Source organism: Dermacentor silvarum, chromosome 2, assembly GCF_013339745.2.
Source record: "Dermacentor silvarum isolate Dsil-2018 chromosome 2, BIME_Dsil_1.4, whole genome shotgun sequence".
Taxonomy (NCBI): domain Eukaryota; kingdom Metazoa; phylum Arthropoda; class Arachnida; order Ixodida; family Ixodidae; genus Dermacentor; species Dermacentor silvarum.
This window is the reverse complement of record NC_051155.1, coordinates 214,158,149-214,181,197: the sequence shown is the minus strand read 5'-3', so window position 1 is coordinate 214,181,197 and position 23,049 is coordinate 214,158,149. Positions and strand designations below refer to the sequence as shown.

General features: G+C 44.5%; 1 protein-coding gene across 1 annotated transcript in view; it reads right to left on the bottom strand.

Moving 5' to 3' along the window:
* Positions 1-13,665: 13,665 nt before the first annotated feature.
* LOC119442581 (serine/threonine-protein kinase ULK3-like) overlaps positions 13,666-23,049 on the bottom strand; it is a 29,843-nt gene continuing 20,459 nt past the window's right edge. Inside the window, exons 14-15 of the mRNA XM_037707505.2 lie at positions 20,673-20,763; positions 13,666-17,742 (exon numbers count right to left, since the gene is read on the bottom strand). Coding sequence (XP_037563433.1) covers positions 17,720-17,742; positions 20,673-20,763 — 114 coding nt within the window. The 3' untranslated portion in view covers positions 13,666-17,719. The remainder of the gene's footprint in view (positions 17,743-20,672; positions 20,764-23,049) is intronic.

The following is a 23,049-nucleotide window of genomic DNA, read 5'->3' as shown; positions in this document are numbered from 1 at the left end:
CGAACGCGGCCCCGGCGATATGACCGGCCAGCGGGCGCGGCGTCGCAGTAGTACGCCATGTTTACGGCCGAGTGCGCCAGCCGCCGAGCCTGGCGATGCGCTGTCGTGCTTGACAGGCCGCACGCGCGCGCAGGGACCTTTGTTGCTTCTTGTACTTTTTTTTTTTTTTTGCTTCGGAAGAACGAAGAGCACAGGAAAGAGGAGGAAAGAGAGAGATAAAAGAAAGAACTGGGCAGGAAAGACGTGATTTGATGTCGTATCAAAGGAAGCCAACACCCGCGTGCCATACCTAAGTTGTACCCGGTTGTCCAATATATATACAACTTCGATGAATGAACACACGTGTTCCCTGCTACTTCCCCTCAATTGCGTTTTCTCTTGCCGACGACAGACTGCATATGCGACCTCCGAAACGGTTTAGAAGATGTCTGTACGTCTGTAGTTCCCTAAAAAAAGATCCGTTAAAGCTGGATTCTCCGCTATACGAAGACTTGTGGGGAGAAGCCCGCTTGTCTAATTCACTCACGTTTTAAGGCTAATGTAACAGTAATTTGTGCGAGCGAAACCGACAACGTTCGCATGACAACGCTGTTATAATGGTTACCGTTACCGACCTAGACCTTCGTCAGTTCTGCGCACGCTAGCTAATCCGCGCCGCGCGCGCACCTGTTTTATTGTTTAAGATGAGGTATGGATGATGGCAGACCGCGCAGGTAATCGTAACTGCTTCACCTGTCGGTGTACACCACCTTTGCCAGGCGGCGTGCTTTAGCAAGAACACGCGCAATTAAATGCGACTTACTGGCTGGAACGGCGAGAGCGGAGACCAATATGGCTCCACTGAGCTAAAACACCCAATGTGACGGAATCGAACTTATGCCGTCGATCTTGAAACCGGCGCTGACCCGAATTTCCTATCAGGACAATTGTCACTAGAAATACAACGTTCTTGCAGTGGAATATGTTGGCATTGTTGGCGAAGAGACTAACGGCAGCTTCTTCTTAAAATTTTTTTAGCAGATAGGAAAAAAAAAAGCCGGCAAATCCCACGCCCTGTGGGAATCGATGTTATGCGAAGCAGTGTCCGGGGAGCCTACCAAGTTAACGAAACGACCATGAGAGCACCAAGACGTAGTCGGCTGTTTCATGACCTACATGAAACGCATGTCATGACATACACGTCATGAGTCATCATGACCTAACATTTATGCTCGTCATACACTCTTGTCGTGTACACTATGCCAATTTTGGTACATACCAAGTTAAAGAAACGACCATGAGAGCACCAAGACGTAGGCGGCTAGATAGATAGATACTCTCAAAGTCGCAAATGTTCGCCAAGAAATGCTTCGCATTTAAAAAAGGACAGACTCAGCAGCCCTGAGTCTGTTTTAGCCTGTCTTAGCCCTGAGTAGTCTAAGCGCTGCAATCTCCACTGCACTGTACCACTTCACATCATCTAGTAACCCTAGTCATATATCAGCTCTATTGACCCTTTTCGCGGAGCAGTTTGTTCTCAAGAAACAGGATGGCGCTTTCGGCGGCGCGCCGTACGTTGCCTCAGCGAAAGCGCACGAATACCAACGATTACCGCTTCTGCCTTGTTTCTGTGCTATCAGCTGACGGAAATTCACCTGGGTTTTCGCTCACGCACTCTGCTCCATTCATGCAGCAACATCTGTAGCGGTGGATTGAAGACGCTGCTACATAAGGACTTTCTGCGTTGCAGGCCCTTCGCGATGCACGGCTTTCCTCGAGAATAAAAAAAAAAAATGCACTCTTCCGCCAGCGTTACATCGCAAACCTCCAAAGAAAGGATTTCAACCCCGGAACGTTGGCAATAGTGAGTACCGCTCGTTAAACAATCACAAAGGGAGTAGCGCCGCTTCCTGGCATAGTGAGTTTCGCGCACGTTATCGACACACATCTACTTCAACTCGCACGCAAACTTACGCACACTCTATTTTGGGATGCTTCCTGCGCCACACCGCATATCAGGCTCTGGCACTGCAGATCACCGAGCTCCTTTCATGCGCTCAAGAAAAAGCGTAGAACGCGATAGCGTTATCGGGACCCGTTCGCATCGCATCGTTCGCATACGGCAAGTAGGCTTCATTCACTGCAACACTGAACGTGGGAAAGCCAGCTTACAAAGACCAAGCTTACACCGATCCCCTTAACGTCGGCTTAACTTTTAAACTGAAATGTATTGCTGGAAAGATGTTTTTCCAGAGGCAATATAAGTGGTCTTATATTAAATGTGAAGGCCCTATAGCACCTTTTTTATTATTTTATTAATTGTTTGCTATTGCCCCGACGCGCGCAGATCTGGTAGATATGTTGGAAAAGGGGTTTGTGTTTGAGTTTCCTCGTAGCAGACTTAGGTTTTCTCCTACATTCAAATTACAATCCGACGCCGATTGGTAAACAATCCGACGGCGAATCCGACGCCGAATCCGACGACGAATGGTAAAGTCGTACTTTACCATTTTTCTGGCGGATTTCACTGTGACAAATTCAATTTTTGTTCACCAAAACCTTGCACCACGTGGAGGGCCTGCGCGGTCGATGTGGTTGGATGATTTTCTACACCACCCGCGATCACACGCCGGTTGCCGACGCCGGATTTTCTGCGACACGGGGCCCTAAACGCTATCGCGTTAAAAGACCGCCGAATAGTGTTCCAATGGATCCCTCATCATAAATGAGATGACCGATGCTGAAGCAAAGCGCGCCTTCAGCAATGGCCTGCGAACTGTTGTGCCGTTCTCTAGACCGGACATCACGTGCCTCCTGTTGGAATTAATGAGTGCAACGAGAAGATACCTGGGCCCAGCCAGACCATCACCACGTCCGCCTTAAAAGGCTGGATCCCGCTATGCACTTTTTTGTTCTGCGTGGAATTCCACACCCTCATACCTGCCTGATACACAGACTACGATTAGGCGTCGCTTTCACGCGCAAGTACTTGCACATCATTGGAATGGCAGACTCCCCGGACTGTTCAGCGTGTGTTGTTGTTGAGACTATAGACCATGTGCTCGTGGTGTACCCTGTGTATGCGCGCGAAAGATTGACACATGTGCACAAATATCTGCACTCCAAAAGTGTGGACACGGAATGAAGGAAGAGGTCAAGAAAGTTGGCAACCAACTACAGGGTGCACGAGGCAACATATCTAGCTATGCTGGTGGAAAGACCTGGCCAAAAGAATCGGCTGCGTATGCGTTCGTGGGTTTTGTGGTAACACAAGTGGCCTAATGTAGGGTCATCGTGTGAGGCCTGCAAAACTTTAACGCGAAGAGAGCGCGGTACAACGGGAACCCATCGATGGCCTTCCGGGTAAAAAATGTAACGGTAGAGCATGTCGTCTTCGAAATTGAATAGTTTGAGCTGTTTCCGTAGGCTGGCATTGGGTGCTCATCCTCGAGTCTACCGCCCTTATGCCGATAATCCTCCCGCTCGCCGATCTCCATCTCCGGCCGACTTCTCCAAAACCGCCCACAACACACGTGCATCCCCATCGCCGCTCCGACGTTGTTTCACCACTTCGGCTTGTCTGTCTCCCAACTCCATGTCCAGCGACCGGAAAACTGCATCGCCGCGAAGTGCTACACGTCATCCTGAACGTCCGTCGAATATGTTATTGGTGTCTGTAAAGGGTGTGCGTTTGTTAGCTCAGATTGACACGGGAGCTACTATTTCTGTTATGCGTGCGGACTTGTGCTCTCGTCTGCGGAAAGTGAAGACACCTTATATTGGATAATCCTTGAATGGAGCAATCATTCGACCATCAGCCCAATGTACAGCACGCGTCTATATTGATGGTATCCATCATCACATTAAGTTCACGATTTTATTCCCGTACGCTCATGAACTAATTTTAGGCCGGGACTTCCTCTTGTCAGCGTCCGCTTTAATTTCTTGCCGCCAACGTGTAGTCCATATGACCGAGACCGTTCATTGCAGCGGGAGTGCCGATGAGCCATGACTGCATTTTCTCACTGCTGCCGATTCTGTACTACCTCCCGGCCACGCGCAAATCATGACACTCTCTTCTACGGACATCACGAATGACGACGTGTTCATCACTCCTTACGGCTGCTGTCTTGCCCGTGGGATTGTCTTCGCTTCCAGCCTGGTGCAGTTCAAAGAAGGCTCTGCATTAATCATCACCTTGAACACGACCATTGAGACAATCCTTCTACCTCAAGCTCTGCAGTGGCCTGTTATGTGGACACACAACCAGTCTCTCCGATTCCTCTTGCCGCCTCGCAAGCTCTTCCTCAACAGGGCAAATCTGCTTCATCTACCCTTGCTTCCGTGATAAGTCCTGACCTTACTGCTGCTCAGAGTGAAGTGTTGCTCAAATTGCTCACGAAGCATCAAGCCTCCTTTGATATGAATATTTCATCACTCGGACAGACCTCCGTTGCCTAGGTCCCATCATATCGCCACCGATAGCCAGACTATTGTACGCCGTCATCCCTACCGAGTCTCTTTGGCTGAACGCAAAATCATCGAGGAGAACGTCGCTGATATGCTGAAAAGAAACATCATACGTCCCTCTGCCAGTTCTTGGTCATCACCCGTCGTTTTAGTGCAGAAGAAGGATGGATCAGTACGATTTCGTGTTGACTACCGCGCGCTAAGCAAGATCACCCGTAAGGATGTATATCCGATGCGCCGTATCGATGACGCCCTTGATTCTTTGCAAGGCGCGCAATACTTTTCCAGCCTTTATCTTCGCTCCGGATATTGGCAAATTCCAACGCACGAAGCGGACAAAGAAAAGACCGCCTTTTCTACTCCGGACGGTCTTTACGAGTTTAACGTAATCCCTTTCGGCCTATGCAATGCTCCCGCCACATTTGAAAGAATGATCCGACTGTTCTTTGCGGCCTCAAGTGGAAAACTTGTTCATGTTACCTCAATGACATCGTCGTGTTTTCCTCGATTTTCACTGACCCTATACAACGCCTAGATGAAGTCCGCATAAATGCTTAGAATATATATGTATGGCAGTACATTTATGGTATAAAACATTAACCGTCCAGCAGCTGTTTCTAAATTCATTGCACGCATTCATTACATAATAGGTAAACATCGAAACAGCACATGGAAGCAGTCCGCGAACACAGATATCACATACATTTGGGATATGTTCACTCAACAGTGATATTTATAAATTTCAAGCAGGTCAGGAAATTGTCTAAGAGCGAAGCCCAGTGCATAAATGATAAGCATAATGTAAAATTAAAGGACTCGATCTTAAGGTACCCCGGGTCTTACGAGATGAAATCCAGAGAAGCCCAGCTTCTGCATGTCTATATGACATTTATATACATACACACATGTATAGACACACGCAGCCCTTGTCCGATCAAGGGAAGCCGCTAGAAGCATCTCTACTGTGAGGGCGAATGTACGCCTAGCTCCCTCTCCAGCGATACAAACAAAAAGTGCGATTAGACGTGCCGGAGTCACATGCAACCATTCGTCTGTACAGCAAAGTGCCAAGTGCTTAATACAAGTTCATAAGAAATAAGACGAAGTGCTATAAGGAGCCGGAGTTTCACATGCTATGGCTAAAATTAGGATATTCCACAATTTCGCGGCGGTTGGCCTCTGTGCGGCTGTTTTATTTAAAGAAGGCAACGAGTCGTTATGCTTAAACATACAACATTTCAACAGCAAGTACAAGAGTAAGTGAACGAAGCATCTAGCCATAAAGCATTCCGTTTTCTCCTGATTAATGCAATCACTCTTTAATATATGCTCTTGATAAAATCCCGAATGCTAAAGCAGTTAACAGATTTTTCAAATATCGAATAAACCTGGATAAATGATAAACCTGATGATGATTACGGGTACAAAAAACCTGCGTATTTGTCATGCAGCTGCATTGGGGTCATTGCTGCGTGTATATAGTCCGAGCGGTTGGACGCTCTTAATCGCAGTTGCTTTCAAAATGAATTTTCTTAATATACAGTGACAAATAAAAAAGGCTGCAATTATAAAACATAGGAAACTGCGAAAACTCATAAAATTCCAACACATACTTCTATACACTTCGTCTGCATATAAAGATTATAAAAAAATAAAAATAAAAAATTGCTTGGCCGTTGTCTGTAGGGTCGCTTGAATGCAAAAAGTTGCTGTTCTCTACAATTAAGCAGAATAAGATAGGTTAGGCAACAAAGTGCAGTAAGAAGGAGCTTGACATAAATGCAAGTTGACTAAAGCGCTAAACCCCGCGAACGGGAGGACTGGGGGTCTGTCTCCCAACCGCCGCCACCCCCGGACCCCATCATGGACACAATAAAGTTTTATCTCTCTCTACGAAATAAATTACGGGCAAGTCTATTTATTTTCAACTAAACCTTGAATCTATGCAAATCAATTGCAAACATTTTGAGGTCATTATGATGAAAGAAAAGACAGACAATACAGGGGAGTTATCGAAGCTGGAATTGGAAAAAGAGTGATAGAAATTAGAGTAAATGAAATTCGATCACAGCGTCACCAGGTGCCCGTCATATATATGTCCACTATATTTCCCTGCCTGTCCGACTTGTCCGACTCTTTTCTGCACGGCATTGTCTCACACAGCATTTTGCGTTCGCACAGAACTATGCGCGGAAACAGCAACTGTAACCGCAGCCCAGTGGCGTACCAACTATTTCTCGAGTGGGGGGGCAAACCGCAAACCGCCTGCTCCTCTCTCTCTCTCTGTATATATATATATATATATATATATATATATATATATATACCCTCCCAGGGTTAGTTCTAGTTGTAAAACATAAATACCCCAGAAAGTGGACAGGAAAACGGCTCCGCGGTAGCTCAATGGTGAGAGCATCGCACGCGTAATGCGAAGACGTGGGTTCGTTCCCCACCTGCGGACAGTTATCCACTTTAATTTCTGTTCACTTATCATTTTCTTTAATTTCATTAGTAAGTGCAAGTGATTTCCCCTATGTTGTTCTTGGTGTCATTGTTTGTTGGCTTCTTATGATATATATATATATATATATATATATATATAATTACTTTATAAGATAATAATTACTATCATATTATGTGATAGAGCCCGGAAAAGGCGTCTGTTAGTTATTTTTATATTGCCTATTTATCAATCACACATGGTGAACCATGAGGGCCTGAGAAATTATTTTAATTTGCATTTATTTCATGAAACTATACAAAATTTCAAGATGATGCAGGTACTACGGCAATGAGTGCCTCACAGAGGTCCCCGATTCTGCACTGTAGCAGCAGTACGGCGTGCAATAATAAAAAAGCACATTTGCTACCAGCAATTTTAATAATTAGACAAAGAATTCTACTTGGTGTTGAATTCTACAGCACGAATGTATCACCAGTTAACGTAATAGTATTGTTGAGGTTATACGCAACAAACTACAATACACATAAATTACTTGCAATATTCACAAGAAAAAAAGACAGCAGATGTGTGCGACCTTGGAGAATTACTACCCCATTTCCAGCGAAGCTGTTTCCTTCGTGCAGTTGCAATAAAAGTTTCAGTTTCCTGTAATTATATCGCATGCTTGAAAACGTTGCCCGTATGTGACTGTTCCGTTTGAAACCATGCCCACTTATAACGTTTTGGAGCTTTTCGTGGTAGGATAAATTTTTAAAAAGCCAGTAGTTCATCAACACACGTTACTTCGCCAGAACATTTACCATGGTGTGCCAGGGCAGCGGTCTCAATTCTGCCCCGCTCGTTAGACACGCTCATAACGCTTTAGAGCACTTGCATAAGGAATTTATTGATTACCTATCTATTTTAAGCTTTACCTATACATCACCCATTACCTGGTCCTTACAGTTACCAAACATAAAGAAGCTGCCTTTTTTAGTTCAGTGAGAACACCAGGCGAGCCTAATATGTCACGTAAATAAAAAGAAGAGAGTTCAAGAATTATTCGTAACGCTTCTAAATAAGCCACTAACGTTAGAAATTTGCAACACATTCCATTAAAAATGTTGATTATTCCTTCAAAGTAGAAAATTTCTGAAACGCAGAGTTGTCTTGGGACATTGGGAAACCTGGGTAAAGATTTGCCGTGGTTCAATGCGGTTAAACCAAGTTAAACCACACTGCACAGCAAAATGTTGATTATTCCTTCAAAGTAGAAAATTTCTGAAACGCAGAGTTGTCTTGGGACATTGGGAAACCTGGGTAAAGATTTGCCGTGGTTCAATGCGGTTAAACCAAGTTAAACCACACTGCTCAGCGCGGTCAGCAACTACCGCATCTGCAATTGCACCACAATACACCATACAGACGCTGCTCGGCGCGGCAGCAGCAGCGAGCGAATTGACCTTCATGCTGCGTCTCGCTTCAACGCGAACTAAGGGTCGAAAGCCCAGCGCATACGAAGCTACCAGCACTCGGCGCACTTTGTCCACATCGCAGATCGCTTTCAAGATATGGGCGCCCATGCGGCGTATACGCATCAGCCGCCGGTAGTGGTAGTCCCAGTTTGACCTTTGCTGAGCTTGAAGGTCAGATTTGCGGTACCAGGCGTTTTCTGGGTTTATAACTGGAGTAGTAGAGCTATCGCTTCAAAAAAGGTAGTGTGATATTTTCAAATGCTTGCTTGCGATGTTTCAAAACTGTTTGATCAACACGCATTTACCATCGTACATAAACTTGGCGTGTTGTTCGCCTTAAGTTACTGGAAAAGGCGCATTTAACCTACTCATTTGAAACATCTCCTGCACATTACCCATACCATGCCCCAAGCTTTCCCCAGATATAAACAAGATGACATCGGAGAAACAAATTACGAATCTCATATGATGCACAAGAAGCACATGGAAAAATAAGGGTTTAGTAATTATCTGCAGTAATTCCATTTAACGCAGGAAAGTGAATGTTTAGCAACGCACCTCACTCAAAATTCTACATATTCTGACAAAATTTCAGTTCTTATAACGTGCAGTTGTTTTATGAGTCTGGAAAACATTTACATTTGTAGCAGTATGGCACCCTGGAATGCTTGAATAAGTTACTTTCTACAAACTCTGTAATGAACCTACACAGAATAAACATTTATCGCTCTTCATGCAGAACATTGCTTCATACTTCGAAGAAATATAAGCAACGTTCCACGCATAGTTTGCCGAGGATACCGGGAAAAAAAAACTAAATGCTGTGTATAACGCATAAAAATTGCGAGATGGTTTAAGAAAACGAGCACTCGCCGACCGAAAAACAAAAAGAAAAACAAGAATGTTTTTGGCGTTTTTTCACCCATTACGGGTGCCTTGTTCACAATGAACGAGGTACGTGACGGTATTTATTATATACATGCCGAATGACGTAATGCGTTTGCGTATAGCTCAGGGGGAGTCCCCGTGTCCGGTCAATTGTGTGTGCCGTAGATTATATGCAAAATGATTCAAGGAACAAGCGGGATGATAATTTCTTCTCCTCCTCTGTCGATTTCCAATCAATACCGTGTCCTGTTTTTTCGTGATGCTCTGGCAGTGCGTTTGACACAGTGTGCCACTTGGTTACATCATTGCGGCGCTGTTGTAGCCTTCCTTCTAAGTTCCCAGTTTCGTTTGTATATTTTGCATTCCGCTTTTACGCTCCACTGCTGTCGCACGAAAACTTGTGCTGAAGACTTCCTCGACAATGGCTATCCCGACCAGCCTATAACGATGGAAAAAAAAAGGCGTGCTGCAAACCCTTCTGCCAGAGCAAGGACAACAAGGAAGCGGGCTTCACTTCCTTAGGCACGAGGGGCGAGCGGGTCATTTCAAGGATTTTCGAAGGTTACGAAGTGCGAATCTGCCACATCTCTACAAGCAAATAACGCAGCAACTCGTCAGAGTCAAAGACCATCTCAAAAAAGAAATTACCCTGGCATCGTTCTACAAAAATTTGTGCCAAGATTGCCAGGCGTGCTATAAGGCAGAACTGGGAACTTAGAAACAAGCCTACAACAGCACCGCAATGATGTAGCCATTGAATTCGGTGTCAAGCGCACTGGCGGAGCATCACGAAAAAACACAGTATTGATCGACTTCCGTCACCGAAAAGAAGAAATTAATTTTGCTTCAGCTGTGTTTTGTTGGAAAGTGTTGGCTTTTAAAAGTGTGTGGGGGGGGCAAGTGCCCCCCCTGTCCCCTCGGTAGATACGCCTATGCCGCAGCCTACATGCTGGCGATTGCAGTGGCAAGGCCGCTAGCGCAGAGTAAGTATAAAGATAGCATAAGCAGGGCAATATACAAATGCTTGCTTCACTTTCGTACAACACGGTGCTGCAGAATCAGTATTTTATTTCGCTGTGCATTAAGGCTGATTCAGACTACGCCGACACAAGAACGATTTTGGTCTGCCGACTGATGATGCGAGCAGTTTACAGGACGGAACCCGCTGTGGCCAACTGCTTAAAGGAAGGAAAATGCTGTCACCAACAGTCGGCAGACCAAAATCGGTGCCGTGTCGGCCTAGTGTGAATCGGCCTTTACCCAGCACTTAGCTAGCAGACGCCCGCCGCTTGCCGAGCAAGCACCAGAGGCGTAGCTACCGATCCGCCAGAGGCATAGCTGAACCTGTGGGCGCTCCGCCCACAGGTTCAGCTACGCCTCTGGCGGATTCTTACCGCAAACGCTTCACGCTCGCTCATGTAAGTCGAACCAAGATATAACCAAGTTGTACTTGCAGCGAAAAGCTTCGTTATATCGCAAATTTCGTTAATTCAAGGTTTAATTAATTTAATGAAACTAAGATTGGGAAATAATTCATTACATAGCGAATTTCGGTAAATCAAAGTTCGTTATATCGAGGTTTGACTGTACGATTTGCGCGCCGCATTGGCCACTCCGAATAATTTTAGGATACACTAATTGACATGCCATCGGGCTCTATGACAGGAATATCTCATGCAAGGTTGCCTCATCAAATAATATGCTTAACAATAAAATAAAGATGGTTTACATATATGCACAAAAAAGAAATGCAATGCGGTTTTGTTGTATTATTTCAAAACAAATAACAAAAGGAACACGGTGGTAAAAGATAAGTCATGTTAACGCCCCTAATACCAGTTAACACAAGTACAACCCTACAGCATACATCTTTCCGACAGAATATGGGAATGACTGAACGATTCTACGGTGCTCTCAAGCAAGTTTATTGCAGTAATCTTTTTGCAATCAGCTCATCCAATTCTGCCGAGCAGTATTCTGGAAGCAGATTTATTGATAAGCAGAGTTTAACAGTCATCACTAAAGCCTACATATTCAGTGCCTGAAGAAACCTTAACCTCACTGCAAGCCCTGCAAGTCCTTCCCTGACCATTTTATTTATTTTTGTGCAAATGCAAGGGTAAAATGCTAGCGTCACATAACATTGAAATTTTCGTTTCAAGAATGGGTTACCCATTCTTGGCACGTATTTCAGCTTTAATATGTTCTATAAATAAGGCTTTTTCAGCACATGTGCAACATGTAATCAGCAGACATACATGAAGCATAGAGATATGCCCAAATTTTAGGGAATTGGGAACACAAATTGTCTTTAGAGAGTATCCCTCATAGTTACATATTACCAAAATGCAATAATATTCAAGAGGCGGTCCAGGTTTTTTCAATAACGTACAATCAGGTGTGTGCTACTACAGCCAAAGGGACAGAGATGGATAACATTGCTTATTGGCGACGCCATATAGCTCCACTTTCCATTTTACTCATTCCATGGAGCTTAACAGTTTGCTACATTTCCGAGTTTGTGTGGGAAAAGATGTGTGTGCTTTATTATTCTTTTCTTCCCTTCTTTGATCTCTTTTGATACATTAAACCTGCAGTAACATGTCAAGCCTTTCTGTCGGCTAACCTCTGCAGTTATTAAAATTTCTCTCACCAGTGTGCATGTATTTTCACATACTAGTCTATATATATGAAGCCAACAAGAGTGGGGGCATGGGCTGGTTGGTTATTCACAACTAAAACAACGTACAGCATGAAGGACGAGGACCAAGAGAGACGACACACATAGCGCACTGTGTGTTGTCTTAGTCCTCATCCTTCACGCTGTACGTGGTTTTATGATATGTTTTTGTGTGACACATTCTCAGAATATGAAGGCTGCGCCCTTCCTCGCAAGAGTCGCCTTCACCCCCTCGCCTTCGGCTGAAGAACGAAAGAACCGCCGCTCCCTTACTGAACCGTTCACTTACTGAACCACCGCTCACTCGCTCTTCAAAAGAGCGGCTCAAAAGATCCGGCTCGCTCCTGAGCGCTCCTGAGCGCTCAGGAGCGGGCCGTTCTTTTCGCCTCGGCTCTCTCGCTCTTCGAAAGATCCGGCTCACTCCTGAGCGCTCAGGAGCGGGCCGTTCTTTTCGCCTCGGCTCTCTCGCTCTTCGAAAGATCCGGCTCACTCCTGAGCGCTCAGGAGCGGGCCGTTCTTTTCGCCTCGGCTCTCTCGCTCTTCGAAAGATCCGGCTCACTCCTGAGCGCTCAGGAGCGGGCCGTTCTTTTCGCCTCGGCTCTCTCGCTCTTCGAAAGATCCGGCTCACTCCTGAGCGCTCAGGAGCGGGCCGTTCTTTTCGCCTCGGCTCTCTCGCTCTTCGAAAGATCCGGCTCACTCCTGAGCGCTCAGGAGCGGGCCGTTCTTTTCGCCTCGGCTCTCTCGCTCTTCGAAAGATCCGGCTCACTCCTGAGCGCTCAGGAGCGGGCCGTTCTTTTCGCCTCGGCTCTCTCGCTCTTCGAAAGATCCGGCTCACTCCTGAGCGCTCAGGAGCGGGCCGTTCTTTTCGCCTCGGCTCTCTCGCTCTTCGAAAGATCCGGCTCACTCCTGAGCGCTCAGGAGCGGGCCGTTCTTTTCGCCTCGGCTCTCTCGCTCTTCGAAAGATCCGGCTCGCTCCTGAGCGCTCAGCAGTGGGCAGAGGAAGCCGTGGTTAAGTAAGTGAGCGGCGGTTCTTTCGGAGTGAGGAAGCCGGTCCTCTCTCCTTGAATGAGCCGTGCCGAACCGTTCCGTCAGAGCTGGGTCTTCTGCTGGGTTTCTATGTTTTTTCGATTTCTGACCGACGATTGGTGGCCGGTGTGGGCCGACTCGCGCTACTGGCACTCGCTCGCTCACAATAATTTTTCTTATTTTGACCAAAGTTGATTTTAATACACCACAAAAACAGAAAAGCTCCTGTAATGACAATGAGGTTATATTTTCTAAAAAATACATAGCATTCTGTCTTACAGTAGTATAAGCATTTTATCCTCAATATCAGGAAAGAAAGGTACATTACAATTAAAAATTCACGTTTTGAAAATAAGTAATTGATAAATATTCTCCAAACATAGCGAAATCACATATAACACGGTTATTCTAATGCATACATCGATTTTTCAAAGCCAAATAGCTAGACTGTACATAAGACAGACTACAGATTTAAGGGAACCGGTGAGCCGTTCAAATGAGCCGGTTCATTTCAGTGAGCGGAGCCGTTCCGAGCCGCTCACTGAAGTGAGCCGTTTTGCCCACCTCTAGTGCACGATAGGTGGGCTATAAGGTGCAAATAACGTAACATGGCAGTGAGTGTTCAAGAGGCTGTTGTCCTAGGCTAGAGGTGTGGCATAACGCAGTGCCAACTTTTCAAGCAGTTGAGCTCAGAGAAGCCAAAATGCAAAATATCACATTTTTTTATTCACTACTGTATATATGATAATGACATCCCAGGAAAACAGTTTGTTCAGACCACTGCAGCATGCGAGTAATACTTGTGAGATGTGGCAATACAAGATTTCATGTAATTTCCTGAATTATATATGTGAACACGTGCCAACATATTGCATGCTATGCAAATGGCCACCGGTGTGAGCTTGGAGAGGTCATAGGCCATAGGTTATAGAATATAAAGATTCATATTTCGGCAATTAGTGCAAGGTTGCAGAAGAAAAAAAAATGGAGGAGGAGAGATGCTCGAATATTGGCTGGTGCCTTTGCACAGTATGATAGTGAGTGACTTCCCAGATGAAAAAACAATCTGATTAAATTAAAACTGCCATACTTTTCATAGACAACACTGGGTTCAGCAACAACAAGTCAAAGAATGTGTGGGAAAAACTTCTGCTGAAGAAACATTACTGCTAGTTTAGTTCAGAGTTGGCTGATCACGAGAAACATTTTAGGAAATATTTAGGAAAAGTGAACAGAATAATCTTGCAATGGGTAACAAGAGCAGTATTGGAGCCGTTCTGTCAGGTTACTTCTTCCTGTGGTTTTACGTGCCAAAACCAGTTCCGATTATGAGGCACGCCGTAGTGGAGGGCTCCGGATTAATTTTGACCAACTGGGGTTCTTTAACGTGCACTACAACACAAGCACATGGGCGTTTTTGTATTTCGCCTCCATCGAAATGCGGCCGCCGCAGCCGAGATTTGATCCCGCGATCTCGTGTTCAGCAGCGCAACGCCTTAACTGACTGAGCCACCGCGGCGGGCGGTCTGCCAGGTTAGAGGTACAATTCGATCACTATGGAGTCTCTTCAGTTACATTCACTTCTGGCCTAAATGAGCATCAAAACATATAATCCACAAGAATCATTTACGCAAATAAGCAATAGTCCCATGAAATTATTGGATGATCAGTCAGTAAAAACAAGGTTCAGGCATGCATTTCTCTGCAATATTATGTGGTTCGATCACATAGTTCCACAGTGGTGCCAGGCCTCACACTTGGACATTCGCTTTATAACCGTCTATATTGATCGGCAATACCAGACAGTTATTTGTCATTTTCATCAGTTATCTTACACTGCGCAGAGCTGAAATTACCTTCTAAAAAAAAAAAAAAACTTCCTCCACTCAGTGTTTACTATAATTGATGTACACATGCTATGTTCTGCGCTGTAGTTACAAATGAACCAATGTGCACCGCAAATGAATATTCCTCAACATAGCCCAAATGTCACATATAATTATATTAAAAGCACGTTTTCAACAGCTGAGAAACAGCAGGCTAACTGCATTCGATTCCTTTACAATATATCACAGTAGCCTGGCCCTCTATCTTAATATGAAATCAGTTGACATTCAGTGCACCTTAAAGCGTATATTGCTGCAAAAATCTACCTTCAACAAAATGTCATACCAAAATCTATAGCTACTTCACACAATCCTCTATGAACAGTGTTATTATCCACCCACATCAAGTTCCATACAGGCTGAAACAGCGCTGTACTATCTGTAAAGGAAAGGAAAACGTCTGAGGAAACCCTTCAAGGAATTCAGAGCATGTGTAACCATGATAGGCTGCTTTAATGCACAACTTGTTAACAACTGTACACAACAATGTTCATAACATAAACGTGCATAACATTATGCAACAAATTGCTAATGTCTGAAAAATATAAAAGATATTTGAGTTCGATGGCTGCTACTTTGAACACATTCATTGTGCCTATGCGAGCATAAAAGGGACACTAAAGACAACTTTACAATTAATTTACTTGCTTCTAAAAAATTTAATCCAGAACACCCATACCGTATTTCACAGGTTTTAAGATAACTTCAAGGTGTGTTTCTTAAAAAAGGCTGGTTGAAAAGAGCCTGTTTGTGCTCCCTGTGGCTCCCAGTAGTGTAATGAATGAGAAGAAAGGTGAACTAAGGGGGCTCAATGTTCGTTAATAACTACTATATGAGGTCAACAGAAAATTTCCTTGGCTTCATTTTCTGTTGGCCTCATACGGTTCCCAGTAGTGTAATAGCACAAGCCAATCATGAAAAAGGCGCTGGAAATATTTTTACAGTAGGTGCTACCTAATGGCTTGATGCCTTCGGCTTGGGTATGCTGATTTGGTTAACTAATATTGCCTAAAATGGAGGTAGATGAGCAAATGTCTCAAACCATGGCTCTTTCCTTGAGCAAAGCCTGCCTGAGTGCACATGTGATGCTGGTGTCTGAGATCAAGAGTTGCTGCTACATGTCGAAGAAGAAGCCAGCTCAAAAGAAAAGTTCACTCTAACAAGTTCGAATGCAGGCTCCCATGTACGAACCCGACCAGACTTGGCTCTAACAATGAACACACATCTATAGCAGCTTAACTTTAACAAACACGGGCCACAAGGAGCAAACATTGAATGATGTGGGGGAAGACACATTAGGCGAACACATTCAAGCCTGTGTGCTTAACTCTTTCAGTGTGACTGACGTACAGGTACGTTATTGCGTTGCTGTCCTGCCACGTCACTGATGTACCCCCTACATTCTCCACTCTTTTCAGCCGGATGTGCACAGTAACAAGAAGTTGGCGCGCTCTGAGGTAGTCCCGCCATCTGTTGTATATTTCTAGAAGCATATTTTCTCATTTGTATGGGTGTGCTCAGTCTGGGTTTTTGTTAGCACGCTGCAGAATGTGCCTCTTCGTGGGCGTGGGTGCGTCGCGCAGAGCTGCATCCGCAAATGGGAGGGGTGGTTCCCAGACTTTGTGCACCACTGCGGCAGTGATTCTTCGGTCAAATATACGTGCCATGGTGCAATGCCACCCCTTTAGCATGTTTCGGCCATCTGTCATATATTTATAGAAGTTTCTTTTTTTTCTGACCCTGACACAGCGGCGCTATCACAGAAGCGTTCACGTCAGAACTATGTAGGAGATAGAAAACAAAGACAAGAATGTGAGGACCATACTAAGTGTGCATTTGCCACTATCTGTGTCATGTTTTTTCCCTTCTGCATAAGCGAAAACAAACCATAGCGTTCGCTCTATAATATCCGAGAAAAATACACCTGACACTGAGGGTGCGTTACCTGCCCACACTGCGATCAATGCACAATGCTTTACCACATGGTATGGGCTTGCGCAAGCACACAGCTCAGACCCATAACACACCCCACCACGCGGCAATGGGAGGCAGCGCTGTCCAGCTCCGACTCAACGGACCAGTTCAACCTGGTAAACCAAGCGAGAAGGGCAGCTAAGGCCGCTGGACTCCTGGAGTGAGGGGACCACCCACTGCAGAGTGGAGGAGCTACCTAAGCTCGTGCACTCTTTTACATAAAGTTTATTCTCTCTCTCACCTCCAAAAAAAAAAAATGGACACTGAAAGGGTTAAGGTGTGTTCGGGTTAAGTATGATGATGACTGCACTTTCCTCCATGTTGCTACGTGGTTTTGAATACACTTTCTGACAAGAGTTGAGGGCGCCATCTGTAGTCCAGACTGTACACCAGAGGTGACTACTGGCAGGAGCCAATGCAAAATTTTGCACGATACTTTTGCTTGGCATGTTACTATTTGAGAGAATAGTGCCACAACTTATTACTCTTGCTTTGAAATCTCACGCACAGATATGGCATAAGTGTGCATACTTATTCAAATATGAATCAATGAAACACCACGCAGCTGGAACGGCACAGTGAACAAAAATGTATCGCACCAATGAACCAAATGCAAATTATTGACTTGTGGCTTGCTGACAGTTCATGCCTTCACTAATGAAGTTGTCCAATCTCCTCTCGTTTGTTTTACAACGAAGTTAAAACTTGGAACAGCAGCATAGTGGTGCATTAGTGGCTTAAACGACATTGCCTACATTATGTCCAAAATTTAGATTCACTTTAGTGTCCCTTTAAGGCCAAGCACAGCAACAGTACATGTAACACACAAGTGGAAAACATAACACATATTTTACAGATGTACAAGGCTTGGTGACAACCATTCCCACATGACCAAGATTTACTGTATGGTGCACGATTGTTCTGGAAAAAAAAGAAAGATACCTGTAGAGTCCTTCAAAACCCTAGTAGACGTAAAAAGAAAGGACACAAGCAGAGACACAAGCATATTTAACCTTGTCTTCCATCTTGATAATAGGTCAACACTTTCAAACCAGATACACCCCTGGCAAAGTAATGTTAGATGCAGTACTGATGAGTCAACGCCCAAGAAATTTAGGCATCCCCAGACACCTCAGCTGTGCAAGTGTTGCAGAAAACAACGGACAAGCACTCCAGTGCACAATAATTTAATTGAAACACATGCCGGCACGGAATGAAACATGTCATTTATAAATAGTGCTGAGATGTTATAACTGTCCAAGCATAAATGAATCCTCTGGATGCGTACAGCTGTGCCGCTCCCCTACAACCTGATTCTATACTATCAATGAGCCCTCCAGCCTAATAATCTGTTTTAAATCAGTGACATCACTCAGCTTCCCAGCACCCAGGACAGCTTCTTGGTGCATCATCCTTTCTCCCTTCTTCTCTTTCTCTCCACTCACTCCTATTTCTTAACACACATAGAGTGAATGTGAAATCATATAAAAGTACCTGATTTTTACCTGTAATTCAGCATTTATTTCTGCTTGTTATTCAGCATTTTTATCTTTTATGCACTAAAAACAATTCAATTTGCTGTGTTCCTTGCAACTTTATTGCTGAATTTAGTTTGCTGCAGTTTCAGGCATTAAATGCAGCACTAACTAGCACTGCTGCATGATCAAATTGCTTCATATGTTTCGGCAGGAATTCATTCGGGCCTTCAAGCCATCTCTGCACACGGAAGCAGAACGTTGAGCATGTATGTACAATTTCTAGTGACAGAATGAGCGAATAGAAAAAGACAATACATTTGACGGTCAACTTCACTACCTTCCCAAAGTGGGTGAAGAGCGAGTGTCGGATCTCTAATCTGGTTCCCCACCAACGCTTTTTATTAACATAAGCAGCCCAGTGGAATGTCTTTAAAGCGATCACATAAAGAACGGCAACTTTAAGCCACGCATGCACATCGCTTTTCATGTGGCAGTGCTGGTGTCATTACATCTCACGTATTCAATGTGCCTCACACACGCTGTTGCATCAGCACTTCTCTACTGCAGCTCATTCAGCTGCCCCGGGTGTATACGTTTACCGCATTTGGCTACAAGCCCCGGAGAATACAAAGACCCGAGTGGCAACCGCAGCACAGCCGCCACCAAGCAGGCTGCACCCCCTCAGCGGGCTGCACCCGAGGTGGTCGGGCCAGTCACATTGTATTATAAAAATTACAATTATACAATTATAAATTCACACTGTATTTCATAAATTACAACTTTAACATTCTAGTATGTAGCAGAGAAAGAAGCCATCACTTGACATTTCCCTCAGTATGCTGCCTTTTTAGAAGCAGGTGAGGGTATTGATGCTTCTGAACAACAAACAAGGACAGTTTGTGCTGAACCATATGTTGATCTCGACGGCATTCATTAGCGACCACCATTAAGACATGTAGGCAGCTGAACTCGTTGATATCTCTCCTCGAGGACGCCGTCTTTTCTGCTCTCTTTGTTTATCTAGTTTTAGTCACAAGTTCACCTAATGGCCGAATTAGGAGCATCATCAGAAATGGTGGTTCCACAGAACCCCTGAAACAACTTTTCGGCCACAGAACACAACTGGCATGGCTGACTTTAGAAGTGCAAGCGTCTTGATCTGCCGAAGTAGCTCTAGTTATCAGATATGCCCATCGTCTATATCCATTCTCGCACACAACGCAACTTGCGAGTCATAACAATCTGCACTGACTGAAGGCTGCACTGACTGAAGAAGTAGTTATTCAAAGAATCGTGCAAACCGTTGAGCTCCCCTTGTCGCCTTATGTGCTTGAACTGTTTCGGGTTCAGTTCCGCCCAAAATTGTTGTACGCGTACAGTAAAGTTCAAGTTTGGATTTGGTTTGAAACCCTGATTGTAAGGGCATTCTGTCAATTTCTATGCACATATAGATGTTATCCATCAAACTTAAGAGTTGGCAATTGTTTAAACTCGATTCAGCATGATCCTAATTTTTTAAAGACTGTGTGGTTCAACCAGCTTTATGGAGCTGCGTGCCAGAATCATGACAGATGGAAATTCCCATAATAATGTGACACTGAACAGCTTTCTGCGACATTTTTCATACACACAAGAGTCATGCAATGTGCCACATTAGTCAACATGCTATCAGGTCTTGTGCTTGTGAGATGAGGTGTGGCACGGCAAGGGTGCCTGTGCCACACCACATGTGGGTTTACATGAGAAGTGCGAAACTGAGAGGCTCGATAGCTAGTCAAGTAACCATGACACCGAATATAAAGGCACTGAAGCCAACTGAAAGCATGGGACAAATTAACTTCTCATCGTGTATTCAATGCGCCTAGAAATGTAGAGGAGGAGGTGAAATTGTTCTTAGGTTTCCATAATTGATAAAGGAAATTGGGATGAAACAAAAGCACTGCACCAGCACTCTATCAATTAATCCATGCAACGCTTGCCCTCACTGTCTATCTCTAGGGTATTTTCGTATGGGCAGATTTACCTACCTATGCTCATCAGGCTGTCTGAACGCAAACTTGTTGCCGCGAATAATGTCACAACTACCTGCAATGCTTCTTCACTGCACACATTAGGTGGCACAGAGTCAGCTACTCAGCTTCAATCACGGGGGAAAAAACAAAACAAAAGTGAAAACAAAAAAGCACAAGAAGCTGGTGTAGGGACTCTCTTTACAACAGAGATGTCTTTTCTCCCTCCATTGGCAGAACTAAGAGTAAACCACATGCAAACGACATGACCTGTACAGGTATCATGAGATTAGCATTAATAATCTGTCTGGTCAAGCTCATTAAGAAACAGTCAGCACACACCAGTGCACCGAACTCTGTATACCTGATTTCACAGGAGCTGTCCTTCCTACCTCCATGGTTTGCATGGCCATGTACGATTTGACTAGTTCTGCAGCCTCCAGCCACTTTTCAGCCTGTAATAAAAACAATCCTCAGAAATATGAAAGAATAGCAGTTGAAGTTGTAAACAAATCAAACATGGAGGTCTAATGTTAAAAATATTGCCACTGGCCACCAAATTTTTCCAGTTACAGATGGGTCAACGCAATATAGGTTGAACACACTTTGCTTCAGAATGCCATGTACCTAGAGTCGTGTAAGGGCTGCACTTTTTTTTTTTCTTTTCAATTTTGACAAGGTGCAGCTCTTCCATGGGACTGGGCCATTCGGTTTAATTTTTTCCAACTACGAGTTCCAGAAGCTTGCACGCTTTCACACAGAACGCCTTTCTAAATTTGTTCATCATGGCGAGCTCCTCTTTCTCCTTGAGCCACTGGTGTAAGCACTTGGCATCGAAGCCAAAGTTGTGGCCAGCTGCTCGCTTGTCATGCTCCTCAGCGTACGCAACAACTTGTTTAAATGCTGCGTCGTACATCATCAAATGCTTCCTTGACATTGTGGACTCCCGGAAGCCGACAGATGAGTCAAAGGAGCTGGCTGGGAAAACTAACCTCGCAAAGAAAAAAAAATTGCGCCGACAACTTGCGCACTGCCATGGCGGAATACGGAAGAGCCAGTCGTGGCCGCGCCTCAAATGCCAGAGATCAAAGCGCAGCTCTGGCCATTTAGTAGCAGCACACGAAAGTATGCTGCGTGCGAAAATTCGCTGATGCAGCATCAGCACTCCTAACACAATTGCCTTTTAGGTTGGAATATTTTTTCTCCAAACTTCGGGCTGCCAAGTTGGGAGTGTGACTTATACACACGTGCGGCCCTTACTCGAGATTATACAGTATTAAAGCATTACCATTCCAGTAGACAGCTCAAATAAAATGAAACAGGCAGAGACTATAAAGAATGTACTTCATAAATGGCCACCGTGCAACTTTTGCTGATGACTAAGCTTTAGAGAATAACCTAAAAGAAAAAGATTGGCGATACTGTAGCTTCAATTTCAGTGTGCTAAAATTCAGAACAGAAGCACCAGTGGAAATTCTAAAATAATGGTCATGGAATATATAGCTTATCTAATGTAGCTTGTACCTTAGAAAATTTGTGCCAGTAATGCATACAGTAAAGGAAGAAAGTACAAAAATAATTACAAGTAAACACTTCTTAATAGCATAAAGTCTCAAAACACCGCTCCAGTTTACATTACTCTTTTGACACTTCATACATATCTCACATGATGAGGCAAGAATTGAACCCTAACTAGTGCAATTTGCAGTCTTTGTCGAAAGTTTCAAGTAACTGCAGGTGAGACCACTACTGGTGTCAGGCTGCATATGAAGTGCCTGTAGAACTTTTGTTGCAACAAAGACACATATTTGAGAAGAGCAGCAGCGCTCCATACTCTTTCGTGCTCTGGATTGCTGAGCATGCAACACAAATCATGCAACAAGGCGTGAAAACGTAACTTATCATTTGTGTAGTGGCTATAAAACTTTTCACAAAAACTAGCGTATCATGACATTACAGGTGCCTTCAAGTGATTAACAGAGGTAGAACAAAAGAATGTCGCAGCAGGCAATGTTTCGACAAGGAGACTTGTCTTTCTCAGGGCAATGACTGGTCAAAATGTTAACTCCTGCTATATTCCTCGTTCTACCACCGTTGACCACATCAAGGCTCCATCTTCTGTGAGCTTCTGTCTGAATTACAAGCACCTTGGACAGACAGTTAGGACCACTCAGAAAGCAGCAAGACCAGACTGAAAGGGAGCATTGTCATCTCTTCAACAGTAGTGTAAAGCTACAAAAGAAACTAAGGTACAGAGGAAACCTAGAGGATGGTATTTTTGCAAGAAGGAAACCGCAGCGCGCCGCTGTATGAGTGGCAGAAATGCTGGAAAAGGGGCTTGTGTTTGAGTTCCCACGTACGAGTACGAGAATTATGTTTTCTCGTTTTCTCACGACGTAACCACCACCTACAGATGCTATCACGTCTGTAGGTGGTGGTTACGTCGTACTTTACGATTTTTCTGACGCATTTTACTTTGAGAAATTCAATTGCTTCACCAGCGCCTCTGCGCCACGCGTGGTTCGGGATGATTTTCTTGGCCAGGCAATGCCCCCGACGCCGACACCAAATTTTCTGCAACATGAGGCCCTTAACGCTATTGCGTTAAAATGCTTTACTAAAACGAGTTGGAAGGTAGATGTTTGCATGCTTGCTCTCGGGGTCAGTCTGTTGTCAAATAGCAGGTTCAGTTATTTTCACGTTTCACATCAGCCATATTTTTCATGTCATTAGACAGGTGC